Source organism: Falco punctatus (assembly GCF_963210335.1).
Source record: "Falco punctatus genome assembly, chromosome: 17".
Taxonomy (NCBI): Eukaryota; Metazoa; Chordata; class Aves; order Falconiformes; family Falconidae; genus Falco; species Falco punctatus.
The window spans coordinates 7,943,023-7,963,995 of record NC_137597.1 but is presented as its reverse complement, the minus strand read 5'-3'; the positions used below and the strand labels follow the sequence as shown (position 1 = coordinate 7,963,995).

At 49.1% G+C, this 20,973-nt stretch overlaps 1 protein-coding gene across 3 annotated transcripts; it reads left to right on the top strand.

The window, feature by feature from the left end:
• The first annotated feature begins 16 nt into the window (after positions 1 to 16).
• Positions 17 to 20,900, top strand: PTPN22 (protein tyrosine phosphatase non-receptor type 22). Of its 3 annotated transcripts, none has more exons than XM_080367818.1 (21): positions 20 to 2,460; positions 5,657 to 5,779; positions 7,259 to 7,335; positions 8,260 to 8,355; positions 8,758 to 8,796; positions 9,124 to 9,195; positions 9,285 to 9,344; positions 9,809 to 9,951; positions 10,471 to 10,537; positions 11,361 to 11,438; positions 11,988 to 12,080; positions 13,482 to 13,558; positions 14,368 to 15,134; positions 16,140 to 16,223; positions 16,366 to 16,496; positions 17,041 to 17,068; positions 17,450 to 17,530; positions 17,814 to 17,917; positions 18,508 to 18,538; positions 19,244 to 19,321; positions 19,974 to 20,900. In XM_080367818.1, exons 1-21 carry the CDS (start codon positions 2,031 to 2,033, stop codon positions 20,036 to 20,038), a joined length of 2,724 nt encoding a protein of 907 aa, XP_080223944.1. In that variant the 5' UTR covers positions 20 to 2,030; the 3' UTR covers positions 20,039 to 20,900. The 3 variants fall into 3 exon arrangements, with proteins under 3 accessions (XP_080223945.1, XP_080223944.1, XP_080223946.1); XM_080367820.1 differs by lacking the exon at positions 5,657 to 5,779 and adding an exon at positions 6,307 to 6,415 and having other exon boundaries at positions 216 to 2,460; XM_080367819.1 differs by lacking the exon at positions 11,988 to 12,080 and having other exon boundaries at positions 17 to 2,460.
• The last annotated feature ends 73 nt before the right edge of the window (positions 20,901 to 20,973 follow it).

Here is a 20,973-nt window from a genome sequence, read left to right as displayed (position 1 = left end):
AGTGCTCTGACCTGAGGGGAAGCGGAGAGTGGCTGCCCGAGCTAGGGGGGGAGGTGACGCCTGCTGTGGGAGGGAAAACGCTTTCTTTGCTGCAGATAAGAGTGTTCGGACTGAATGCTTCAAGGAAGGAGGCTGGAGCTTGGGGGGGTTGGGTTTCCCAAAATGCAGGCTTGTGATGACTTCCAATTACTCTCTTTTGGCTGATAAGTTAGCAGAGTATTTGAACACTGGGCAGCCCACAGTCGCAGCCTGCCTTGGCAGGGCCAGGCTGGGGGGCTGCAGCCGAGGGGTGCGAAGATGGTGGTGATGTTTGCCTAGGTATTTACGGCTCCTCCTTCGTGTCTCTCGCCTCTCCCACTGGCCTTGCTTGGCCGGTCACTGGTACCTAGCGCAACCCTCAGCCACCCGCGCCACTGACCCTGCACGCAGCCGTGGGAGCATGACTTTGCTGAATGCCTCGGTGAAGTCTTACTGCAGTCAGCATAAAACTTCTCATCCACTTCTCTGTCTCAGGGTTTATAAAATTCCTTATCTCAGTATCCTGGGCGCTAAGCTTGCTGCCTTAGATGAGAATCAAAGTCATGAAGGACGGGCCGTGTAAAAAGCGCTGCCCCGCTGATGTGGCTTTATAGACCCCCCCGTGCGTTTTACAGGGGGAAGGGATGAAATCGGTGTGGGAGATGGGTCACTCATTCCTCCATCCTTGAATTCTTTCTCCAAAACACACGCACATGGGGGGCTTTTGTTTGTCTTCAGGAGAACTTGGACAATTGAGAGAGGGCTATAGTACTTTGCAGAAGGTGAAGCTGGGCTTTTCATTGATTTAACTTGGAGAAATGCTGTTCTATTTCTTCTGGAGACTACAAGCAGAACTCTACACGTAAGTAACATGTAGAAGAGATTCTGTATCACTACAAGCAAAAAATCATGAATGTTTGTCATTTTTAATTTGAATTTGGTTTTCTTGTTGTATTTCTCTGAAATTTAGCCATACAAGTGGGCTTCGTTCTTATTCAAAGTTTCTGCATTAGTACTTAGTGCTGCAGACTCTTCAAGTGAATATTTGTTTTAAAACACATTTCCATTCATTATTCTAAAGATCTCTCTGTTCCTCTCAGGTGTTTCAAAGGGTTATTTTTGCGAAATTAGCATTTGACATTATTTTAAAGTAATGGTGATGGCTCTTTCAGAGTAATCAGCAGCCCTTTGCCTTTTAGCAACCAGATACGGAAACCCTGTGGCTATTCTGTACCTGATCTGCAAGAAAACACAGATGGGGAATACGTGTAATGGCTCTAGTTACAATCAGAGAGAGAAACAGCTTTGGTACAGCTAGGCTGAAGTCTGTGCGAAATGTGAGGTACTTGAAAGATCAAGGTTGTGATTCCCATGTAGTTTTTGGAGTTTTTGGGAGCTGGTTTTAGTTCAGTTTTGATTAGTTTTCCCCACTTTGCAAGTAGAGGAAACTGGATGGCCTTCGAGAGCTTTGCTCTCTGCATCCTGTTCCCACTTTGGAATGCCCTGCGCTTTGTCCTGCGGGGATTGTTGGAGTACCTCTAATTGTTACCAAGAGTGAGGTGAATTAGGCTGGCATAATTAATTTGATTTCTACAGCCTACTGGAGTCAGATTTGACCCTCTCTGCTGCCACAAGCTACCAGACGTGGGGAGTTGTGGCTGGAAGAGCTGACCTGAAGTACGCTGATGGGTTTTTCTCTGTTCAGAAGCGATCGTGCAGTGCAGGGGGGTAACGCGCTCGGCACCTGCCTGCAGTATTCTTCCAAAATACCTTGCAGTTAACGTGGCAAACAGACCACGTTATAAGTATGAAGGGAAACTGTGGATTTTGCATGCTGGTTTAGGGACTCTTCCAGCCGTGGCATATTCTGAGCCTGAAGCCTCACCCCGGCAGCAAAGTGCAGCCCCGGGTGGGTGGGCGCTCAGCACAGCCCCCTCGCTCAGCCCCCCGGACCGTGGCCTGGCAGTGCTGCGCTGCTGGCAACGGCTGGACATGGTGCTTGAAGAAGTCAGATGTCTGGGTGCTTGGCTCTGCTCTCCAGCATCTGCCTACCTTTGAAGCACGGTGAGCACCGGCCCCCGGGGGACCCCGTGCAGCTCGGTGCCACCTACCCTTGCTGCGGGGAGCACGTGCAGTGCCTGTGGTTTAAAAAGGAGGTGCTAGAGCCCCAGGTTGTGTGTTGTGTTTTGTTATTTGACCACGATATCTGTTACGTACTAATTTCCTTTAAGACTTGTGATGAAGTCAGTAAACCACAGCCTGCCGTGAGCGCTCTCCAGGCTGGTGCTTTCCACCGCAGCACACGCATGACATGTCCCAGGTTTGGCAGGCCAGCCACGCTTGGTCTCCGGCAACATGGACCAAAGGGAGATTCTGCTGCAAAACCTGGAAAGGGCCCAAGGCAAGAAGCTGAACCGAGAAGAGTTTGTAGACGAGTTTTTGGTAAGTTCACTTCAGGCACAGCTCTGTTTTAGTTGATTTTCAAGGGAATCACTCAGTCGCGTCTCCAACGGGGATGTGATTTGTATGTGGCAATAAGATTTTCTACGAATTTTACAGCAGAAGGAGACACAGGAGTTAACTGGGGTAAAAGGAATGTAAAGACAGAAAAGTAATAGTTTGCATTCAAAGTAAAGCTGTTTACTTTTTAAAGATTACCCGAGTGCTTCCTGTTTTCTACTTTGTGAATGCACTTGTCAGGACACGGTTTCACTTTGCCTGGTAATACAGCCAGGGCTGCGGTGAGGAGCGCAGAGCTGCTGCTCCTTCTCCCCGCTGCAGCCTGTTCTGCCCGTGATGCGCGTGTTCCTGCCGGGGTTCGCTGGCTGCTACCCAGCCCCGTGCAGCCTGTGCCGCAGGGAGCAGGGGTTCACAGCAAGGCTCTGTGGACCCCAGACCCTTCTGCCTCACATCGGCACTGGGCACCTTAGCCCAGGAGCGAGGAGGCAGTGACCTGGGCAGTGGAACGGGTGTTTCTCCAGCCCCCAGTGCTGCGCTGGGTTACGTGCGAGGGCTCGTGCATCCACCCACAATGGGAGAGTGTGCCCTACGCCCAGCAGTGCTTCTGGCCCTTCCTGGAAATCAATTTCTTGTTCCCTCAAGGCAAAACTAGCAAAAAAAGCTGATGGCTGTCACCTTCCCCTGTATTCTGCAGTGTCTAGCTGGTTGAGTGTGCAGTGCCATGATCTGTGCGCTCTCTGAAATCTTTTTATTTGCTTGGCTGGCAGGGGTGAGTCCTAGATGGCAAACTGCTGTCTCACAGTTAAAGCTGATGGCTGGCGACGGCTGCTGAATGTACCGGCTGGAGGAGGGCTGCTCTGGCAGGCTCTCTGGGTTGCTCTGAGAAGCAAAGGCATTGCCCAGCTTTAGCAGACATAGGGAAGGATAAAACTGGTGCACCTGTAAGATCTGAAATGTCTCAAACACCAGAATAACCACTGACCCCGAGCCACCTCCCCAGACAAGGGTTGCATCAGACACTGGTCTTTGGGGAAGGCGCAGGGCTTCCTTAGGAGTCCCCATGAGATCCAGCCCGGCTACGTCGTACCAGTGAAGACTGGCACTTCAAACACTTGGGAAAAGATTAGCACTTGGTTTCCAGGTGTCTGGGTTGAAGGGAAGTGATTAATCTGAGTCTGCAGCAACAGTCTGTTGTTCCACGGAACAAAGCGCTGTCACAAGCTGCTGAATTTCCCCCTCGCTGCTGTGCCGGGGTTGCACTGCACCGTGCGAGGCAGCAGGCTGCCAAGCCCTGCTGCACGGGATAATTCTAGCAGCCAAATGCACCGTCAATTTTCTGACCAAAACAGTAGGTAGAAGCGGTCAAGGCTGTGTTTCCTCTTGTACTGGGAAGCAATCTTCCCAGGATGGCCTGAGTTGCCGGCCACTTTTGCAAGTGCAGAAGCCTTAACGGGCGATTGTGATGGCATGCATTTCTGAACTTGGTAGAAAGTTTGATACTATTTCTCCATCCTAATGCCTCCCTTCTCTTTGTGTGAGCAAGCATTCGTACATGCAAATTGTGGTGGTGTTACTGGAAATGGCAGGGTTTTTTGTCAGAGTCCCTTTTTTCTGTTTGTGCAGTCTCACAACCGGAGTTTGATCCTTACTGTTCTCACTTGCTTTCTCATGCATAGACATTTCCCAAGCAGTTTTATGTCAGTTTATGCAGGGGCAGAAAAGTAAGGCGATTCAGAGCCTCAGCCATGACAGGACTGGCTTCAGTACTAAGTGATGCCCCTTTCATAAAAGCTCACCTTGGAAGCTGGGGTTGCCTCAGAAGGAGGCACAGGAGGATGCAACCAGCGCCAGAAGAGCTCAGGAGGTTACCTACAAAAAACATCCTGATCCCACAACTTCTATCACACTGTGCCTGCCTCTGTGTTCTTGATTAATAGGGCACGGACAGGTGGACTGTCCTGGCCCTCCTGTACTTTATTCCTGACTCATTCCATCCAGGTCAGTGAGATGCGACTCCTGAGGCATAGTGGCTAAGGAGCAGCAGAATTTAGGGTTTAAAAATTGCAGTTTAATGTTAAAAACCATCAGCTCTGACTTGGATCTGAATTAGAATATCTGTGCACAGAAATACTGCAGAGGTGAGGTACACGTTGCCATTATACACCTTTTATCTGCAGTATTGCTAAAGGGCTGCTTGGCTTGGTTAAGTACGTACAAGCTACAAAGCCCTGCAGCTCCTGGTGTGGCCTTTTGGCAAATATCTTCATTCTGTGGCTTCATGCACGCTGGGCCTGGAGGGTGGCATGTCCCAGCAGGTGCTTATCTAGAGCAGGCTGGAGTCAAGGGGAGTTTTGCAGCTCTCCTGCAGCTGCAAATATATCAGCTCTGCAGCAAGGAAGGACGGGGGACAGGATTCTCAAAACTGGATGAGAACTTTTGGGAGAGCTGAAATGCAGTTGCTTATGAGCTCCCATGGGCATGCCATAGGTGAGCACCCAAAAATCGGGGCCCTGAATCTGCCAGGGCTGCGTGATTCTGGCTCACCTGCTGTGCGCCAGAGCTGCAGCTCCGAGCCCTCGAGCGCGCCAGGTGGGTACCAGCAGGAGAGCTGGTGTAACCCCCGGCATAACTGCTTCGGCCACGGCGCTGTTTTGGTTTGGTGAGCCCAAGACCAGCAGGCTGCTTTCCCCACGCCGTGAGCAGCCGAGCCACCATTCCCACCTGCTGTTAGCAGCTCAGGTGTGTCACCACGAGGTGCACAGGAGCATAAGGAACCCTCTCACCTTGCAGCTCAGTGTGCCTGTGGTCCTTTCCCTTGGCTCTTTTCCCCTGCACACCTTTCTTTCACAAAGGCAGCCGATCCTGAGGCTCTCGTGTGTCAGCCCGATTCGCTGCACCCCAGCTGTGATGTCCAAGAGAAGGGCTGTGAAGGTTGGCTCCAGGGTGGTGGGAAAGGGAGACTTGCCCTTGGGAGTGTCCAGCCATAGAGATGCTGATTAGAGATGGCCTTTTGTTTTAACTACAAAGCACCCCCTGATGGCAAGAAAAGTGGTTAGGTAGACAAAAAATTATGAAAGAAAAAACACAGCAAGAATGGTGCTTTCAAAGTTGATGGTAATGAACGGTGTGTGTTACTTAGAAGCTGATGTCAGTGAAACAAAATTCTATGCTTTGGCAGGAAAAAGATGCTTGAACTCTCCAGGAGTGCTGCAGCTTTATCCTGGAAATGAAAGAGAAGAGAGATTCATACCCCTAAGGGTCTATCCCAGGACTCCTCCTCCTTTCTCTTTCATCAGTGCAGGTAGCTACTTTGCTCGGATTGCTTGTGCTCCTTCAGTGGCTTGAGCGTTGCTGTTTGCAGCTACAGATGGAGGCATCTTTACCAAAGTGAGAAAAATCAATTGATTTATCTGTCTTTTCTTAGACAGTTTGTTAAAGGTGATTTAACATTTTTACTCCTCTTATCTGGGTGACATTTATACTGAGGATGATTCCCCTGTGTCTCACTTATTTGTAAGGGCGATGCTTTGTGTGCTGTATAAATGTATCATTTCATTTCAGAAGCCTACGTGCCCGAGCCTCGTGTGGGCACTGCCTCAGCACACACTTTCCATTCTTCAGGAGCCTGTGCTGGAGCTCTTGGGTGGCTTCTTTCTTTGTTCTTTTCTTGCTCTGAGCACCTTGAGAAAAACCACTCAGGAAAGAATTAATGGTGCAGACCTTGCTTTGTGGTAGTGAACCTGACCCCCAGAGACCTTCACACGTACTCTCTAGTAGTGCGTTGCAAGTAACACATCTGCTGTAATTTGTTCCATTCTTTTATCACAGAAGCTGAAAAGGCAGTCAACAAAGTACAGATCGGATAAAATCTACCCTACAGCAGCATCTGAGCAACCAGAGAACATCAAGAAGAACAGATACAAGGACATCTTACCATGTAGGTTGGAAATAGAAAATGTTCCTATTCCAGCTTTTTTTTTGTCCTAGCTTGAGTCTGTTCCCATCCTCCAGTATCTGCCTGCACAGTTGCTTGTGTGTGAGGATACAGTTGGCTGTCAGTTGGCCTTGAATTCTGCTGTTCAGTTTTAAGGCTTTGACTGTTGCAGTGCACGCTCTGGAAGACTTTGGCATGCATTTTCTACAGACAGAACAGAACTTCTGTTCAGAAGGAAACACATCCTCTAATAATTATCCTTGCAAGCTTTCAGGGTGGCATTGCAGCCACTTGTTTTCCAAGGCCTTGTAGAGAACAGCTTTGGACAAAGATGCCTCCATGATGTACAAAGCAGACTATAGGCAAAAACTGCGGTGGCTTGTCCTGGCTTGATGCAGCAGTCTCCAAAGGAAAGCCTGTCCTAGGATCAGAGCAGATTGTTCCTTTCATCCATTCTAGCTTGAAAAAAGAAAAAAGAAAATCTAAACCCACAGACCTCACCTGAGCCTGTAAGGCGGAGTGCAGGATGATTTTAGGCTTGGCTTGCTCAGTGGTCAGAGATGAGCGTTGCACTGGGCTAGTGGCAGCATCTGCAGCTCTTGCCTAAGCCCTCACGAACACTCTGAGAGCTGGCCCATTGCTCGTGCAGAGGCAGCGGCAGCTCCATGCAGGGCTGTCGGTGGGCATGGGAGGAGGTGTTAGCTGCTTGCACAGCCACCCATCTGCTATGGGGTGAGCTCTCTGACACACATGCTCCTCCAAAGCACCTTGTGCTGCAGTTTGAGGAGCTCAGCTACCATGAAGGACAAACAGTAACTGCTGCTGCTTCTGCTTTTGTGCCTGCAGTTGACCACAGCAGAGTGGAGTTGTCCCTGATTACATCAGATGAAGATTCTTGTTACATCAATGCCAACTTCATCAAGGTATTGCTTCTTTCATGGTGTTTTACCGTGCAAAGGTGCTTGTGGCAGCTGTTAGTGCTACCTGGTCGAGTTGTGACAGGGGGAGCAGGTCCCGTGGCACTGGTGAGCAAATGGACTGTGCGTAGTTCTGGGCTGTGCTCAGGGATAACTGATGTAGCGACGCGCACAGTCGGTGAGCGCTTCAAAAACACGCCTTGCAGGAGAGAGGCACCGGGCCACAGGGCAAGGGACGTGTGCTCATGTTGGGGTGGGTAGTGGAACAGTTTGTGGCTCGCAGCCCCCACTTCCTTGGTGTCACTGCCTTCAGTGGGTGACAGTGGTGCAAAACTGCCTGCGGCCAGAATCGCCACGCACAGGCAGGAAGCCGCGCAGTGCAGCACCGCTGAGCCCCGCTGCAGCCGCGAGCGACCAGGCAGGTCAGCGCAGGCTGGCTCTCCATCAGGAGCTCCATGTGCTTTGGGGCTCTCCTGTGCTGACGACCCTTCTCTGATACATAGGTGGTTTCCTTTGTTCTCCACCATAGTACACGAGGGCTCTGCAGAACAGACCTTCACAGAGGGATCACGGTTTGTTCTTTGGCCAACAGACACAACGTGCCCAGAGCCACGCTGCAGAGCTGGGTCAGCTGTTGCAGGAGCAACAATGCACAGCTCCCAAATGCACTGCAAGAACTGGTGGCCTCTGAGAGCAGGTGTCACCTCAAGCCCAGCTCCCTGGCTTGGGTCTGCCTTTGGGAGGTTTGCACACCGCTGGTTTCTGGTTGCTTAATTTAATGTAGGTGCCTAAAATTTAACTATGTAACCCCCCTTCTAAATCCTTAATGGGCTCACTGAATAGAAGTAAGATTCAGAATAAGGAATTACTTTATTTCTGCTAGTGAACTATGCAAAGATGTCTCCATGTCTGATTTAAATGCTGTTTTAGGGTGTCTATGGGCCAAGAGCATACATTGCAACGCAGGGTCCTCTCCCCACAACTGTCATTGACTTTTGGAGGATGATTTGGGAGTATGAAGTCCTGGTAAGGTGCAGATTTATACACCTTTCCCTTTTTTTTTAAAGAAAAGTTGTCTGTACAAAGAGAGCCAGAAGTCCTCTTTGTCTAAGCTGAGAGTGGGAGTGTCAGGGCTTTACTCCAGATGTTGATGCGCCCCACACCCCTCCTGTGAGCCTCCTCCATGCTGGTGCTGAGGCAGGGTCTGCTCCTGGCTGCCTCCGCGGTTGGGCACTGGGTGGGAAAGGCCCTGGCGCCCAGGCTGTCCGTGTTGTCCCGGGTTTGATCTGCCGGGCGGTCTGGAACACTGGGGAAGGCAGCCCACAGAGCTTCCTCATTGCTGATACGTACCCACAAGTGATGAGTTTGATTTGCTGTCTGGATAAGACACTCGTGTTCAGACTTTCCTAATGAACGTTCTTTCTGCAGGTTGTGGTCATGGCTTGCGTGGAGTTTGAAATGGGAAAGGTGAGTAACGTGTCAGAGGTGGCCTTTGCTGTGACAGTGCCGGGACAGGGTGGAGAAATGCAGGTTTTCATTGATTTCATTAGTGCATTTCTGGTTGATACGAGCTGTTCCCTGGGGCTCCAGCTGCAGAATCTTCCAGCAGCCTATCTGGCTTCTTTGGGAGGGGAGAACCCAGCAATGGTGGCTCCAGGGAAGGGGAGGCTGGAGCTGGCCAGCAGCGAGAGCCTGGCCTCTGCCGAGTATGAGTTTTGTCTTGCCAAGTGAGACAGGAGACAGCGTGGGTGGGCCCGTGGTGAGTAACCAGACGTGTCCTGCTTCTGGCGACAGAAAAAATGTGAGCGGTACTGGGCAGAGGTGGACGGCTCTCCCCTCCAGTGTGGCCCTTTCTCCATCGCCTGTGTGAGTACAGCTGCAAGCACTGGGTCACATCATGTGCGCTGGAAACTTGTGTCATCTGCAGAAAATGTGACTAACTTCTTCTTCTGCAGGAAGCTGAAGAGAAGAAAAATGAGTATGTGATTAGGACTTTAAAGGTGGCCCTGAATGAGGTAAGTAGGAAAGGCCAGTGCAGGAAATGCGTCCTGGCTTGCTTTGCTATGTAAATGATATATTAAAATATGGCACACTTTGTGCAGAAAATGTTATGCTGCTCAGCCTGCTGCTTTAGATTTGACAGTAGCTAAAGGAACAAAGAAAGTAAAAAATTAATTATCTCGAACCTCAATTTCTGAAGCTGTTTGCCAGCTATGGCAAGTCAGACCCTGGGTAAGTAGGGTCAACGTGTGACATCAGGAACGTATAAAACGGCAATGCTGCTTTTATAGCGAGCACAGCTGCAGCCTGCACCTCTGACCTTCGCCTTCCAATGCAGACGGGAACTGGATGTGCCTGCATCACACCAGCTTCCCCTGCCGCGCCACCGTCCCGGGCTGCGCCTGCAGGAGCTGCGGCAGCAGCCCCTCGGTGGCGCGGGTCAGCCCCAGCCCCTGCCAGTGCTCTTCTCCTCTTGTAGAGCATCCGCACCATCTACCAGTTCCACTATAAAAACTGGCCAGACCACGACGTCCCCTTGTCCATTGACCCCATCCTGGACCTCATCAGTGAGATTCGCTGCTACCAGCCGGATGACAGCGTCCCCATCTGCATCCACTGCAGGTGGGTGAGCCGGTCACCGGTGGGGAAGGGCTGCCCGACCCCTGGACCCCACACTCTCGCTTCCCGAGCGGCCGTGGGGGTGGTGGAAGCTGGCACAAGCCCCAGCCAGGCTGCTCTCATAGGAAGTCTGAAGGCAAAGGTGTCTGCTGGGGACAGCAAGCACAGCCGGGTGGCAGGAACGGGGACAGGCAGCAGCAAGCCAGCAATCGTGCATGTAGTTAGGAGACCCCCACTGCTGTCGGGCACGTCCACATGCGGGCTGGTCACCACAGGAGGACTGGGAGCTGTTTGCAGGAGCACAGATGTGCCTGCCAGCCTGCAGCAGAGCTGTGGGCAACTGGAGCTTGGCGTGGGGTGGGTGAAGTTGCAGCAGGGCTGGCTGGTGGGTCTGCACCTCCCGCAGTGTGGGGCGGGAGGGTCACAGGGGGCTTCGGACCTTTTTCAAATACCCTTGTCAGAAAATACAGCGTGCCCATCCTCTGACCTCTGCTAGCAACCCCGCTGTGACTGTCGTTGCAGTGCCGGCTGCGGGAGAACAGGCGTCCTCTGTGCCATTGACTACACCCAGAAGCTGCTGAGGGACGGGGTGAGTGTCCGCCCGCGCTGCGCTTCACACGGTGCCGCAGGCAGCAGCGCTGCATCTCTCTGTCGCTCCCTCACCTTTCTCTCCTCTTACCTCACTGCATGCAGATGTGTTTCAGACAACAGCCGTGAATGAGAACTCCCCGCAGCCTGACTGGAGAACAGTGGTGGCCAAACTGCCGATGTCCCGCTCCCAGTTGGTGCTGCTCCTCCTTCTTTAGGCTCTGCATCATCCATGCACTGCTCGTTGCCATTGCTCCCCTCCCCATCCTGATGCTTGTACTGATGGGGCAGAATCCTCCCTCTCATCGCTCCTTCTGGCAGGACCTTCAGGTCACAGAGCTGGGCTCTGCACTGGCCTTCAGTCTTCAATATGACTTAACTATATGTGTCTCTCTGCACTTAAGCGTCAGAAATCCAGTGTCTCCAAACTAACACTTTGCTTTACTCTGACTCTTTAATAAAAATCTGTGAGGTAATCCCTGGCCCTGGGGCAGGTTGCTGGGACTCGGAGGAGTGGCTGCTTTCTGCACCACAGCACCCCTGAACCCACTGATCTGGGAAATCAGTGTCTTGTCTTTTCATGCTATTCGCAGCTGTTACCAATACTGTTATAAAAAGGGTATTTTCTGTGGGATGCAAGACAGGAGGGAGGAAGCAAGCTGGTTCATAATAAAAAAAAATAATACTTTAAGCCGTTCCTTTGTTAAAAATTCTTGCAGCAACAGGGCTGAATTCTGGACACTGCTCTAAAACGGCATCATGACTTGGAAGCTGCTTGGAATTAGACCTGTCTGTAATTTTTCATCTTTTCTCTTTCTTACAAGATTGTTCCGGTGAACTTCAGTATTTTCAGTCTGATCCAGGAAATGCGCACGCAGAGGCCTTCCATAGTGCAGACCAAGGTGTGTTTGGGCGATTCCACCAAGTGGCACGCTCTCCATACTGGGAGCTCAGCTCTTCCCCAGGAGGCTTTGCAGCAAGGAAACCCCGAGTGGTTGTGCTCTGGGAACTGGGGTGCATAGATGTTCTGCAAGGTCTCCCTGCTGAGCAGAAGAATGATTTTGCAGAAATTACTTTGGTAGCTGACCATTTCCTTGTAGACAGCTGGAACGGCTTAGCGCTTGCAGTCTGATATATCAAACACTTATGCTGTGGGAGAAGGGACTGTCCAGGACATAAAGTGGGAACTCTTCTCAGCTGAGATAGACTGAAGAGGAAGCTTGATGCAGAACAGCATTGTTTGTGCACCCGAAAAAAAACCCAAATGCTTCAGTCTGAACCCTTTGAAAGTTGTGGCTTCTACCTCTTCTGGGAACTTACCCTGCCAGTGCACCAGAAAGTAGCAGCTTCTCTCAGGGGCTGATGCTTGATTTGGGTCATGGGTGACCATTTACAAGTACTGCAGGTGCTGGCTCTCACATCTGGAATTTGTTTGTTTGTCTGGAATGCAGGAGCAGTATGAGCTGGTTTACGATGCAGTGATTGAGCTCTTCAAAAGGCAGATTAAAGCATTTGACGCCCAGGCAGAATCTGCTGCTTCACAGGTAAAAGTCCCCAGGATAAGCACCCTGTCTCTTGCAGCCTCAGTCATGCGGGCTCTAACCTAGATCCCTACTGCAGAGGTCTCCTCTGCACACCTGGAATGAATCCCCATGTTTTCTGCTACCCTTGATGCCCAAACCCAGCCTCTTTTCAAGTTAGCCCATGAGAATCCAGCCGTTTCCCTGACTGTGCAATGCTTACCACAGGATTTGGCCCCAAACAAGAGCTAAATTTTCTGCAGTCTCGAAACCATTTTCCATATACTTATATAATTATTTAATGCAATGAGTGAACAGAAAAGCACCAGCTTTCCACAGTAGCAGCTGATTTCCATGTGGACGTGCCAGGGAAACTTGTCTTCAGGGAGTGCTTGCAAGCAACAGAGTGACTTTCAGCCTGGCTGGGAAGCTTGGATGCACAAGGCAGTACGGCTAGAAGTGTTAATCTGCAACACGGTGGTATTCTAGTGAGACAATTAGCATTCCAGCCTGTCTGTGGGAGAGAGTAGGCTAAAATAACTTGTGAAAAAGCATGTCAAAGTCTTTCAAAACTGATACGCTTCTGAGAAAAAACAATGTGGCCTTGGTATGAAGTTGCAAATAAACAGGAAGATCCAGAACATCCATGATTAAGCTTTTCTTTGCTCTTGCTGTTTTCCTGTGACTGCTGGCATGAACCTTACCTTCCCTGTGTAGCTGTTCGCATCTGGCTGGAGTAAATGCATTGCCATTCTTAGGCAATGGCTGAAAAGTTACAGTTAGTTTGTTTTGTCAGAAGCTTTTGTGTAAAGAATTGGGAACAGGATCCTGCGATGGGACTCGTGCCTCAGTTTTGCCATAGGATTTGCAGGATGTTCCAAGCCAGAGCTGAGTGAGAAAAGAATGGCAAGAGCCTCTTTCTGTGCGCTGTGGACAGTCTGTAAGCAAAGGAGATACAAAACTAGGTTGGCAGAAAATGCAGAAAACTGTTCAAATCCGGATGTGGTTTTGTAGCTCCTGGCCAAACCTCTCGCCCACCTAAACGTCACTGCCCTTTGAACACACTTTTGCAGGCTATGGGTGATGGTCACATGCTGAGATGTCACAAATGAAGCCAGCGCCTGACCTGCCTGGCTGAGTGCTCACGTGGGGTCGCTGGCTGTTCTGCAGGTGTTTAGAACAGCTGGAGGTTGCACAGCTTGCTATACTCTTATTTCAAAAAAGGTGCTGACAGGAATTGCTGTTTGGGAGGTTCTGTCCTCAGTTTTCAGCTCCAACTTGGTGTTTTCAAATTGATGTTTGTCATTTGCAAACTGCATTAATAATTAAAAGTATTTGGCACAAATTTCAACTCCTGAAATAGTACGTGAGTGTTCTTTGCATTCTTCTTCCTCACTCTTGTTTTCTAACCTTTTCTTTCCCTAGGTACATGCAAGGCATCCCGTAGCCAAACCACGCCTGACTGCAGTGGAAGATATTTATTCTCTGAGATTACTAACCTGGTAAGTATCCTCTGGGTTAGTGTTTTCAGTCACTCGTACGATTTCAGGAAGATGCATTGTTTCATGTGCGCTTTGTGGCACGGTCCTGTTTGAATGTTGCATTTCAATTGTCAGCAGGATCTGCAGCTTCTCTCGAGTCCCACTTTGACTCTCACATCTGTTCCTAGCGTCATTCCTGCTCTTCTCACCGAAGTCTCTCTGCGACTGAGCCTCAGCCTCTTCCCTCCATGCCGTTATCTGTCCCCCTCTTCTGCCCTTGGCTCTATTTCATGTTGCGCTTACCTGGTGTTTCACACATGCACTGCAAACACGTCTCAGGGCAGTACAAGAAAAGGCTGATGCACAGGGAGATACCCCAGTGCTGGGTCACTTCAGCCCTCTGCCCCGAGCTGTGCATGCTGCAGGGTGTCCCCAGACTGGTCCCATCTTTCATCTGCGTGTGCCACTCCAGTGCTGCCACTCCAGTGCCTCTTGCTGTAAGGAACAGCAAGTCTGAGGAATCCAACTTCCCAGCACGGACAGCTTCAGAGAGCGGTGGGATCTCTCTGAGGGCATGTTTTGGTTTGCAGTGTCTGCTTTCTGGAAATAATTTTGCTTTTTGTTATAGTTTACCCACATAAAGGGGCCTCCTCTGTTCACCAGGGTGCACAGCCTTTCCCTCTGCTCCTTGCTGGAGGCTGGGCTGGGCTCTGCGTTCCTGGGGGACAGATCTGTGCTTAGGAGCAACGTTGTGGGGCCTTGTGAGCAGGCTAACAGAGATTTCAGAGGACTAGATGGCTTTGGCTTCACATCACGGTACTTTATTGCAGCTCAGAGCCACAGGAGCAGGACACACATCAACTTCCTCCTCCGGTGGTACAGAGTGAATCATCCCTGACATCGGTGTCTGCCACGGGAGCGCATGACAGCTCCGGGCATGGAGTCCCTCCCATCAGACAGGCCGTCTCCTTTGGTACTTTGAACTTCATCAGCTGCAGGAAGGCAGCTGCTACTGAGAAGTGGGGCGCTGGGGATGCTCTTCAGAAACACCACAGTTTGGAGTTCAACAGCATCTCTCCTGAGCAGCTGCTTCTGAACCCGGAGCCAACGGGAGTGGGCAGGAGAGGGCCTCGTGGCACAGCACCCCTCACACGGACCACATCGACCCCTTTCGTGCTGGCGCAGCGGGGAGAAGGCTGGGAAGGGGGTGGAGGGGATGCAAAGCCCACTTGGAGTTCACGGTTGCCAAATGCCTGTTACTCAAGCTTTCAGGTGAAGCAGTGGGATGGATTTTCCCCTGTTGAGCTGAACCACTCGAGCACAGAAGCCAACAGCCCCCCAAGCCACAGGAACCACGGGCGATATCCTTACCCCCACTTCTGCTCAGCAGAAGACCCCTACTTCTCCTCCCTCTCTCCAGAAGGCCCTGTGTCCCCGGTGTTTACCGAGCACTTTGTGGAGGGGCAGGATGCATTCCTCCCTTCACGCGCTGTGATCTCCCCGTTGCCCGCTGCTGTGGCCAGCTCCCCACCACCCGGGCCTGCGTCCCACCATGCTCCCCCACTGAGCAGCGAGGGGATATCCTCGTTCTTCCCCAGTAAGTGGTGTGCTGCAGCATGCGGGGCTTGGTGGTGCTGGGCTGCGGCGTGCCGGGGGGGCTGGCGAGTGTTGTCTGCTGGTGTCCAGGCAGGGCTGTAGCTGCTCCTTGGCACTGCATCCCCCTGGGAGCTGAGGGAGCGACTGGTTTCATCCTCACACTCATTGCATCCTGTGTTAAGCTTTTCCCATAAAAATCAACAACACTTTTAGAACAGTGTGATTTCGGGTTTCACATTACATGGCAGCTCTGCACTACCACGTCACCTCGGCACGGCTCTCACAGGCAGGCAGGGATCAGTGCTGACCAGTTTGTATAACAGGGCGCTCCAAGAAGCGTTCAGAAAGCTCCCAGAAATGTTTTTCTCTGAGGATCTAGTTTCTGGGTCAAAATCCGCTCCTCTGTGCAGAGTATCGTGCAGGTGGATTCTGACATCCCACCGAGACTGAGAGAACCAGGACTTCGATGTTAGTGTTTTGCCCAGATCTGTAGCTTTAAAACCATCACCTGCCACATGAATAACAGAATTGTTCCTTGGTCTGGTCAGCCCTGGCCCAGCTGGACATTTCCCGTTGTCCACAACTTTGGCATTTGCTCAGATTTGTCCTGCTGAGGCCCTTCAGCATTCAGTGTCACAGAAGTATGCTTGTTATCTAGATGCTAGAGACTCTTGGACCATTTGGGAGTTGCACCACAAGCCAAGCAGCAATGGTACTGCCAGCTGTGCGCTTGCTGTGTGCTGGGGGTTCACTCACTATTTTCCCCTGTGCAATGGCAATTCTGCTGCCAACACTGCTGGAAGCCTGCCCTTGGGGCCAGGTAGCTAGCGGCAGATGAATTGGTGCTGGGGGGCTATTTAGATTTTTAACTAAGGTTTAGAGATGTTTAACCATAATTTCTGGGGCACGCTTGGGCAAGAGCAGTCAGCTCTTGGGGTCTCTACATAGGTTTGTAGTTCTGCTGTGTTGTGCTGCGCGGGTAACCTGTCCCTGTCTCTCCAATCAGCCACCCAGCCACAGCCAGATGATGATAACCCTCCGCCCCTGCCCGAGCGAACCCCGGAGTCTTTTATTGTGGTCAGTGAATCTGGTAAGTGCATTTGACAAGACAGGGGCTGAGAACTGCTCTGAGGGCTCTTCCCATGACTGTGCCATGCCGTAGCACCTGGCAGTGGCTTTGCTCTGGCTGCCTGGGATGAGAAATGACTGCTCTTGTGCTCAATTATTTCTAGGAGAATTTCCTCTGGCCACTTCTGATTTTCAGCTTCCAACCAGAAATACAAATATCAGAACGTCTTTGAGGTGGAGTGGTGAGTCTCATTCAGAAGTGGTTAATGATTCCATAAGGCTGAGACCATGCAAGGTAAGAAAATGGGGTTGTATCTTTTCTCCAGCACTATCGCTATGCTAATTTCCTTGTCACGTTTCCTTCTGTGAGAAAGACCCTAGTTTTGGCACTGTGTACTGTCCCTAAAGTATTTCAGGGCTCAGAACAGGAGTGAAGATGTGGTCTCAGTCAGGATCCTCCTCATCAACACTTGCTTTACTCCAAACGTTATTTTTGGAGGTCCTAAATCCCATACAAGGTAGTAAACATACTGTCCCTCTTTTAAAGAAGGATGATGGAGACAGAAGTTGGTGGTCCGCTGAGGTTCACACTGCCCTGTGGAACAGGCAGGAGCTGAAAAAAATGTAGGCATCTCTTGCTCATTCCCGAGTTGAATTATAGCTTTGTAAAGTGAAACAGTCAGGCATGAGTCTCTCTTCCATTACACGAGCATGGAGGTGTGTGTGGGAGGCTGTTTGCACATAACATCATTTCCTCATCTTCTCTGGCTTGCTCGCGTGCAAGAGAACAACATGTGGTTGTGAGAATTTCAAACACCTTCCTTGTTTTTTGTTTCTAGAGTGTGAAGCTTCGGAGCCCAGAAAGAGGTATAAGTTTACTGCTGGGATAAACTATCTCTGGAAATAAGATATGCTTTTTACTGAAGCTGCTTTGCCACATTTAGTAAACGTCTTTAGGATCTGTGCTCAGTCCAATGGATATTTTGTGTTGCTAAACAGTTCTGCCACTAAATGGTTCTAAACAGAACTAGGCAGTTCTGCAGCCCAGTGGACTGGCAGTTTTGTGTTTCCTGACCAGCTCCCGCCTCACTCTGCACACGATGATGTTCCTTGCAGCTCCTTGGCTGAGGCTTGTCACATCTTTTGCTGCATGTTGTGTTTCCTTTGAGAAAGGAAACATATATATATGTATAAAACATCACTCTCTCTTTCGCTAGGTAACCAACTCTTTTATCTTTGCTTTCTTAGAGACAGCCCGGGATTGCTCTAACTCTCCCCCTGCCCTTCCTGAAAGAACCCCAGAGTCATTTGTTCTTGCTGATGCAGTGAGTAAGTGATACGTTCTTTTCTCGGCATGTAACTGTGATTTTATACTTACACCTAAACCTGTATATAGCTTAGGAGATTGTGGCCCACTTGTTCAAAGCATTGACAACGGTAGTGCTTCAAGACTTAACTGCAGGAGAGCTCAGCAGATAAAAAAAAAGTAAATGCAACTAGGGGACTGCTGGCAATTTCTAGAACAGGAAATTAAAAGCAACAACAAAGCACTTAGAAAAAAGCAGGAGGATTTGTGAATGACCACTGCAAATGTTCTGATGTATGTTCCCAGGTCTGCAGGCTGCTGCAAGAAATTCTACGAGTCCTGTGGGCTTGGAGAGCAATGCTGCTGAATCATCATCAAAAGAGCCTACAAAATGCTTCAGGAGAAGCAAGGTAAGACAAAAAACTATTGAGAATGGAGAGGGTGAGAAGAAGAGATAGCCCTAGCTCAGCTATTGCTACTCTCTTACTGCTAACCTTGGGAAAACTGCCTGCCTTGAGACCACTTGTAGTTAGGGCAAGGAAACAAGACTAATAAAAATACTCTGTTGTAGAAATACAAACAAAACCACTGTCTGCACCAGGAAGAGAGTGCCACAGCCATACCCATGTGAATGGCTATGCCCTCTGCCTGAAATGTCAGCTCCTCTTGGAAAAAGTTGCTCGAGCGGAGTCTGAGCAGTCTCTTTGTGCTGTGACCTGGGTTAATTATCCTCATGAGCGACTGTACTTCAGGATGTTATGGTTGAGCAGAAAAGCATTTGAGGAAAACAGCAAGAATTAATACAAACTGGAGGCATTTGGGATGGCTAGAAAAAAAGCCAAGACAAAGGGAATGGCAAAACTCTGCATTTCAGTCTCAGCTGCTAGGCATGACACTTTTTATGAGATGTGATACATGTATATTTGGTAGCTGATATACTGCTTGCCACACTTTTTTCCAATAGGCCTTTTATCTCTCTTTTTTTTTTTTTTCTCAACAGAGCTTGAAAATACTGAAAAATGTGAGAAAGAGTAAGTCTTTCAGGCTAATGTGCATCTTCCTGATGGCTTTAAGCAAGTATATAAATATGTGGGACTGACTTTTCAAGAACCTGAACTAGTCAAATGTGAAATGTCCTGCACATCTGCCTGCTTTGGAATAGGACATACAGAGCTGCGCTGGCCAGCTGAGCACCATCACATCTGGAGAGCAGTACTGGTTTCAGGAGTATCATAAGGATGCTGTGGTGCCCTGGGGTACCCTGGGGACAGCTCCTGTGTATCCAGTTTATCAAATTCTTGAGGTCATGCAAACCAGTGTTGTGGGACAAATACCCTAAAAGTGGGGGATAGGGGAGCTGTGGAGAGTGTGAGCCCCATCCTGGTTCTGCTTGGTCTATTTGGAGTGTAAATAAGGAGTTTCTCATTAAGTTCCTTTTGATCTAAAATTAAAATGCTTATCTTGAAAATAGGGCTGTTAAAAACTCCTTAAAGCACTTCTGAGCGAACATTTTCCCAATGGAATTACACTGCAGTAGAACCCTTGCTCCATGCCATGAGAAAATAATGTCATTAAGACTATGTGGCATTCATGCTAGTGTCAAAAGTACTTCGCTTTGTCTTGTGCTGAGCAGCATCCATGTGGCAGTACGTGTTTTCCTGTAGGTGTGTCCGAGTCTGGATCTTCAGGGAATTGCCTTAGTGACTAACTGCTTCAGTCAGATTTTTTCTTTCTAGGCATCTGTAGTCCGTCTTCACTGACAAAACCGTCAGAATCTGCCCCGTCAAACCACTCGAGGTCTTTCCTTAACTTTGGTACGTTTTTCTCTTTGTGTTTTGTTGTAGGAAGTACCTGGTTTTTGAAAGTCTAAATGCAGGTACCAGGCAGAATACTAGTAGATTTCAAACATTACAAGTAATGCTTATTATTTTTTTTACACATTTACAACTTTATTCACGAATTGTTTAAAGAACAGGTAAGGATGGAAAACACAAACCCTGAAATCTACTCTGACACATGTTTCTCGGTGTGTGAAGGGTCTGAAGCGTGCATTTGGCTTTCTTGTATCTGAAGCCTTTATGTGGCAACAGAGATAGGAGCAGACAAACACAAAGCTGTAGCATTGCCATGAGGCTGCTGGCTTACGTTGTGTAATATGGCAGAAGAGAAATAGCGCAGTTTCCATATAAAATTCTTCAACTAGACAACAGTAATTTATTAGATTAAGCATAAAATCTAGTTATCTTGATATGCATGCTATAACTGTGTTTTTTGACAGACACGTAGACTGTTTTTGCAGCAGTTGACTTACAACTACAGGATGTTGCTTTAAGTCTACCATCCCTTAAAGTTTGGGAAAGGACTGAGATTACAAGTATTTTCAAATACCATATTATCTTAAGGAATTACATAATCAACATCTATAACATACAGAATTTGTTGCATTAAAAAAAAATTTCTTTCTAGGCTTTGCAAATCGATTTTCAAAACCTAAAGGACCAAGAAATCCACCACCAGGATGGAATATTTAGATACATTTTATATATTTGATGTTGCAGATTTGTGAGGCCCTGATATGCCTTGAGCGCTCCCCCCAGTAAGGTTTCCATCAATACATCAAAAGCTGTTGCATGATATTTGCAGCTCAGGCACCACCTGCACATTCATCAGCTAAACCTTAAGTAAAGAAGAATATAAAAACACCAACGGTTAAGCATTTTCAGCTAATTTACCACAGGATGGAAACTAAAAGTGGGAATAGCTATTTTATCGTAAGGAGGGATACATTTTTGTTGTGTTTTGGAATGTATTCACTTCAAAAGGACAGATTTGAGTGTTGTGAAACAGAGCTACGTGAACGGGTGACAGGATCCAGTGAAGACCATTGGGTGACATGGATGGCCAACGGAGCAGACCAAAGCAGAACGAGACTCGGGATCGTGCAGACGCAGCATCTGTGTAGCTCCACTCACGTGTGTAGGTCCACTGTGATCGAAGACCCCTGCTTCCTTTAATGTTTACGTTACTTGGACTCCAGGAGAATTAGCATCTCAGATTTTAGAAATAATTTTTAAGCTTTTTTTTCATCTGAGCGAATCAGAGAATTTGTCTGTTATTTCTGGTCGATAAGATTGATCACATAGAAACTAAACTAGTGTTAACTGACTGCCCTTGCTATCTGGGGGGAAAAAAACCCAAACCGAACAAGACACCACCACAGCCAGTGAAGTATCATTGTATTTTTAACGCAATACTGGTTTTAAGGATTTGTGACTCTCCAGCACAAAATTTCAGATGGATAGCTTGGAAGATGAGATTTCTGGCCAGATTCGTCACCAGGTTCCACTGCTATTTATGTTCTCCGTGGGGAGGGATAAAGCTGTTGAAAACTGGTCTATGTAATTGCTTTTCTGTAGAAAGAGAAAAACGAAGTGGGATTTGGGGACCGCGGTGGAGAGGAAGCTGA